The sequence below is a fragment of the Lottia gigantea genome (genome assembly GCF_000327385.1).
Source record: "Lottia gigantea unplaced genomic scaffold LOTGIsca_34, whole genome shotgun sequence".
Lineage (NCBI taxonomy): Eukaryota > Metazoa > Mollusca > Gastropoda > Lottiidae > Lottia > Lottia gigantea.
In genome coordinates, this window is record NW_008709146.1 from 695,196 (window position 1) to 702,036 (window position 6,841).

At 38.4% G+C, this 6,841-nt stretch overlaps 2 protein-coding genes across 2 annotated transcripts; both read left to right on the forward strand.

Annotated features, from left to right (window-relative positions):
- Positions 1-445: 445 nt before the first annotated feature.
- LOTGIDRAFT_120585 (hypothetical protein) lies at positions 446-3,335 on the forward strand (the record flags this gene model as incomplete). The annotated part of the gene is made up of 4 exons (XM_009058428.1): positions 446-602; positions 1,240-1,344; positions 2,369-2,620; positions 3,082-3,335. Coding segments are annotated over 4 exons (768 nt in total), but the record flags the coding sequence as incomplete, so codon positions are not given.
- A 2,774-nt stretch (positions 3,336-6,109) lies between these two features.
- On the forward strand, positions 6,110-6,502 carry LOTGIDRAFT_88990 (hypothetical protein; the record flags this gene model as incomplete). Its single annotated transcript, XM_009058395.1, has 2 exons — positions 6,110-6,209; positions 6,384-6,502. Coding segments are annotated over 2 exons (219 nt in total), but the record flags the coding sequence as incomplete, so codon positions are not given.
- Between the last annotated feature and the right edge of the window lie 339 nt (positions 6,503-6,841).

A 6,841-nucleotide genomic window follows, 5' to 3' on the forward strand; every position in this document is an offset into this window, starting at 1 on the left:
AATCAGACTGGTAAAATAGTATTGATAGTATATATCCCTTTTAAAATTATCTGGTTGATTAATACTTTCAAACTTAATTCTCAAATTGTAAGATAACGGTTATAATTTCAGTTATCAAAGGCGATAAAGGAGAAAGGGGAGACCGAGGTGATCGAGGAGATCGGGGTTCTGATGGACCAGCTGGTATGACCGGACACTCTGGATTTACTGGAATGACAGGATCTCAAGGACGACAAGGAAATAACGGAAGAGATGGATCTGGTGGTGCAACAGGTAATATTTGGAGATTCAAGGATGCGAACTGGTATATTTTGGTATGTATGTTAACGAATTGATCAAACTCAAAGTGTAACTTTTAAATTAAACCTCCTGACGTTTTTGACATGGTCATTTACATTTGACACTTGAATTGAATTGAATTATAATTAATGTTTTGTTTTTTTTAGGTGTGACTGGACCTAGAGGATCGTCCGGACAAAAGGGAGAACGCGGGGACAGAGGTGATCAAGGTAGCAGAGGATCTGATGGCTCTCGTGGTTCACCAGGATCACCTGGATTTACTGGTGTAACTGGTCCTCGAGGTAGTGATGGTAGATCTGGTAGTAATGGTAGAGATGGTTTTACTGGTCAAACCGGTATTCAAGGTATACATTTTCTCGGTGCAGACTATTTTAAAATGTCTGTCCACTTTCTATTTACTTGATCACTCCGTCCTCTAGAAGCATTTTTAACCCCTTTTAAAGAACATGTTTTTACTGAATGATAGAGGACTTTTTTCCATTTTTATGTAGTAAAATTTAAACCCTTATTTGTCGGTAACTACAAGCACTTATTTAACACGGTAAGCTTTTAGTTTGACTATTGACTAGTAAAGGTTATTTCTCCCATAAGCTACTAATCTTTAATATCAATTTATAATCGGCGTTAACATAGAGTTAATTTTGTACGAATAGGTCCAAGAGGAGATCGAGGTTTTGATGGCGTTACTGGTCCTCGTGGTGATAGAGGTGATCGTGGTAGTGATGGTTCTAATGGTAGAGATGGTTCTAACGGTCGGGATGGTTTTACAGGATTCACGGGATTTACTGGAATGACTGGACAGCCTGGTAAAGTATATTTTTCGAATGAAATCCTGAAATTCTGTTCATGAACTACAAATAGATGATAATGAATAAATAAATATCACAATCCATAATGGATCATTTTTGCATTAACTAGGTGATAGAGGTTTGCGAGGAGATCGTGGTGACAGAGGTCCAGATGGTTTCACTGGAAGAACGGGCATACCTGGATTTACTGGACAAACTGGTTCCCGTGGTTTTGATGGTAGAGAAGGTTTTACTGGTTTCACTGGTTTTACGGGTTTTACTGGAATGACGGGTAAATAATATACTATAATATATTCGTTAACTTTTTCCTTGACGAGTGGCTTCTTCTAATGGAACTTGCACCCTCGATTACGGGTGTCTCGTGAATTTTAAACTGATATAAATTATGAATTTAATTACCATTTTATCTGAAATTTTTCTTTGCTAGGTCCAAGGGGAACACAAGGTGATCGAGGATTTCAAGGAGACAAGGGTGAACGTGGTGATAGAGGATCTAATGGTAATAATGGTAGAGATGGTTCCAATGGACAACCTGGTAAGATGAACTAATTACTAAAAAAAAAAAACAGTAAGGACCGGTCGTCGTTTTTACATACGCCGTAATGAAAATGTAGATATGGTACCGTCTTGATAGACATATTTGGATTCAACAAAACCAATTTCCCATCTACAAATCTTGAATTTCTCATTCAGGAGACTTTACTATACAAATACTTTGATTTCATGAACTTTTTCGTCTTCATTAATCTGGAAAAGACGCAAGGGTTTTACTGGTTTAAACCAGCAAAATGTATCCTGAGGCGATTATATTTATTACCCGATTATGCTGTATCTTTTGCAACAAAACTTTTATTCTAGTATTAACAATTATTGATTTTCAGGTATGACGGGTGTGGCGGGACAGAGAGGTTCATCAGGTTTTGATGGCAGAACTGGTTTCACTGGTTTTACCGGTATGTCTGGACAAAGTGGTATGACTGGTTTTACTGGTGAACGTGGTCAGCGAGGATTTTCCGGATCAGATGGTGTCACTGGAGTAACTGGTATAAAAAATTCGATTTATACCTTTAAAAATATTTATAACATATACGGCAAAGTACTTTATACAGGATATTTGTCCAATTGTTGAATAGGCACTAAACATGAAGATTAATGAAATAACCCGTTCTTTATTCTAACACGAACACCGATCTCCCCCGATTAACAATGAATGACACTACACGCCAGAAGCCGTAACTTTGATCTTATCTCTCATGCAGGTAGAGCAGGTTTTAACGGTAGAAATGGTATGACCGGAATGACTGGTGTGAGTGGTTTTAAAGGCCAGAAAGGAGAACAAGGTAGTGCTGGTCAAAGAGGTGATCAAGGTGATAGAGGATCTGCTGGAAGCAATGGATTAGTTGGTTACACTGGTTTCACTGGGTTTACGGGTATGAGTGGAGAAAGAGGGTTTCGAGGTGACAAGGGACAGAAAGGTTTACAAGGTGATGCTGGTCAACGAGGAAGTCAAGGTACTGCTAAAACAGCTTTATTTGTCTAACAACCGTTGATCAATCCCGGCTTATGGATGCAGCAACGGAGAAAACATGCAGGGTTTCCAAATTTATTTTCTGTAGAGCTTTTTTTCGCATTTTGTTCCTGGAATGAAAACACAAGCCGAAAAATGTTCATACCATCATGTTACCATTTGTATTGGTCTTTTACAAATCGCGTTTCAGAAATCGTTTTCTCAGCAAACGATTTGTCCTATGCTTATATTATCTGCACAATGTAATCTTTTGATGTTTTGGTTCTCTTATAGGTTTTGATGGAAGAAGTGGTATGACAGGTTTCACTGGTTTTACTGGTATGACTGGCCAGAGAGGTTTTCAAGGTTCAAATGGTTTAACTGGATTCACAGGAGAAACTGGTCTACGTGGTTTCTCAGGTCGGGACGGTATGACTGGAATGACTGGTATGTCTGGCTCCCGAGGTGTCGATGGTAGGAATGGTTTCACTGGTTTTACGGGATTCACTGGCATGACTGGTGTAACCGGTATAAAGGGTGATAGAGGTGACCGAGGAAATAATGGTGGAAATGGAATGACGGGTTTTACTGGTATGACTGGACAAAGAGGTGATCGTGGGTTCAATGGTATGACTGGCTTTACAGGATTTACCGGTTTCACTGGTATGTCTGGAAACAGAGGCGACAAGGGACAGAAAGGAGAAAGAGGTAAAGTATGAATTTACATGACACAAAATAAATTGCTTTTATGGTATTGGACAAACCTTTGAGAACCTTTGAAGAATTCTATAATATACTATAAATTAGAAAAAGTACATTTCTACATAATATTTCAATTTAAGGTGATCGTGGATTTTCTGGCTTCAGTGGAATGACTGGAAGAAACGGCTTCCCTGGTTTTACTGGACAAACTGGTTTTTCTGGATTAAAAGGTCGCAAGGGTGAACAGGGTATTTCTGGAAGAAACGGTTTCACCGGCTTCACTGGTTTTACCGGTTTCACTGGTATGACTGGTCAAATAGGGGTTCGTGGTGATCGAGGCTTCAATGGTTTCACTGGTTTCACGGGTCAGACTGGATTCCCAGGACAGAAAGGAGAACGGGGACGAGATGGTATGTAAAATTCGGGTATTGTAATGCGATAAAATTGTATATTACAACTATTTGCAACAACTACACAAATAAGAAATATTGTTTGAATTAGCTTACTCTTACTGTATCAAATGACTCGTACTTTCTTTCGTCGCAGGCGTAAACGGTAGGAATGGTTTCACCGGTTTTACTGGATTTACTGGTATGACTGGTATGTCTGGTCAGAGAGGACAGAAAGGAGACCGAGGATTCGAAGGACGAAATGGTTACACCGGTTTTACTGGAATGACCGGTTTTACTGGCTTCTCGGGTTATACAGGTGAGTAAAAAAATTGTTCAACGTCACAAATGACGTGTATTGTAATAAAATTAGTTTCGGAAACGATGATAAATATTTGAGAAAAATTCAGAAAGTGTAGACATGTACCAGGAACGTATAACTGTTTGTAAATGTGATATAGCAATATAAAGTTTTTGTATATCAGGTTACACTGGTTTCACTGGATTTACTGGAATGACTGGTATACCTGGAACAAGAGGACGAGATGGTACAAATGGAAGAAACGGTATGACTGGTTTCACTGGTATGACTGGGAGATCTGGTGAAAAGGGACAACAAGGAGATCGAGGTTTCTCTGGATTCAATGGATACACTGGGTTTACTGGTTTTACCGGATACACTGGTATGTCCGGTATGAGTGGAGAAAGAGGATTCAAGGGAGAGAGAGGGTTTGATGGTCGGGTAGGTTTTACAGGTGAGTTTTATTTCATTTAGATATAGAATTAAAATAGTTTTCTTTGTCATCTTTCCAAAATATGGATACGGTTGTTCCTTACAATCAATTCGGCTATGAATTAAAATTATACAGAAGCGCCAGTTCGAAGAATGTTTTGGAGGCAAACTTTATCTTAAAAGATCATAATTTACCATTTTCATGATTTAATACAGGTATGAGTGGTTCTTCTGGCTTAAATGGTAGAAATGGCTTCACTGGTTTTACTGGTTTCACTGGTATGACTGGAAGAAGAGGTTTTGATGGTGCTAATGGCTATACCGGTTTTACCGGGTTCACTGGTATGAGTGGTGGACGAGGGGATAGGGGTTTCACGGGAGATAAAGGTAAGTTGGCTTTGAAAATTCTCAGCTTTTCCAAAATGCTCATGGCATCCTATCAGATCTCATAATTCTGATGGTTTGCCTACTTGCTATTCCTTTCAGATCACAAATTGTCTTAACATAGAAATGTACATTAGTTTTTTTCGAAAAGGAAATTAGATTTAGGTACAAATTTTTGCTCCATTGACTAGGTGAACGTGGTGAAAGAGGACCTTCAGGTCAAAGTGGAAGAGATGGTTTCACTGGATTTACCGGTTTTAGTGGTATGACTGGCTTTACTGGTTTCACGGGTATGTCTGGTCAGAGAGGTTTAAAGGGTGAAAGAGGCTTTGAAGGTAGAAATGGTTATACTGGATTTACCGGCTTTACTGGATTTACTGGAGAGACCGGACGTAGAGGCAAGTGATTTTATTACAGTTTTCATTTCAAACAAGGTTTGGGGTGCCATTTAATGTTTTGTCATGGTTTCTTAATCACACCCTGTGAGTGATTCTACATCCATCGTAATATAGCCCAATCTCATAATGTGAAGAAAAGCAATAGACATACACTTTAAACCCCAATTTATTATAGGGTTTGATGGTGCAAATGGTTACACCGGTTTCACCGGTTTTACTGGTATGTCGGGATCAAGAGGTGACCGAGGAGATCGAGGTTCCAATGGTTACACTGGATTTACTGGTTTTACTGGTATGACTGGATTCACTGGACAGAGAGGAGAGCGAGGTAAATTGACCTACAATTCGGGCAAGATATTACGTGAATGAAAGCTTTAACCTAGGAAATTGTATCTGGAGATTACCTGCAAATGAAGTTCAGTCCCTTTTAGTGTAGACCTCTGAGCTGTCTCTTTTAAGACAATAGGCGGTTCTGTATTTAGGCCATTGCAATGAGCTCGAGACAACCGCTTAAATGGGAAAAACGAGGTAACGCAGAAAGTTCAATTACATTAATTTGATGAATTATTGTTCTCCTTTTTGCAGGTTTCCGTGGTTTTGATGGTGTTACGGGACCTAGAGGACAAGGCTTTGCAGGTAAAGCAGATATATTTTGTATAGGCTATAAGTACAGTATTGAGTTGTATTCCACAAATCTATGGGGCGCTTGAATATTTCCTTGTTTATTTCTACACTCAAATAATTCCGAGCTGATATTTGTAATAATCCAGGGAAGATTTGCTTAACATTTTAGGTAATAGCCCAGGTCTATATTATGGAAAGCTAATGACAAAACTGTCGTGTTTTGTTTTGTAGTTACTGATTATTGTAATGAAACTCAAGTTGGTTTCCGAGCCTGTGATGATATTTGTGTCAATTTCTATGGTAGTTATGAATGTCGATGTTTTAATGGTTACTCCCTGAATTCTAATAAGAGGTCTTGTGACGGTAATAACACTTTTTGGTTCAATGTTTTTATCGACAGATAAGATATGGCCACGTCTTTGGATCAGTTAAAGATAATTATAGCTTTCATTCGGCTCTTATGCATTTATGTGATTAGCCCTTACGATCTCTCAAAATGCACAACATTGATTATTGTTAAATAACTGTTATTTCTAGATATCAATGAATGTACGGTATATGGACCTTGTGATCACATTTGTCGGAATACTCCTGGTAGTTATAATTGTCAATGTAAAACTGGCTATACCCTGGATTCTAATGGTAAAACTTGTTCAGGTAAGATTCTTTTGCTCCGTTATATGTGGATATTTTTACATAACTGGTCAAGATGCGTTGTGCAAATTAGTATCGTTTGGTAAAATTCGTATTGTACTTATTCTCACAATTTATTCATAAAGTTATTTTTTTTCTTTCAGATATAAATGAATGCAAGACGACTTGTAGACCAAGACAAGTAGATTCACAATTGTGTATCAATGTACCAGGTTCCTATTACTGCATTGCTCTGCGACCAACCGACCTCAGACAAGGTACTATTTTCATAATTTCAGAATTCGAATTTAATGAATTTCTGCATTTTTACGTGTGGCTTAGGAAATGACGAGTCATTTTGT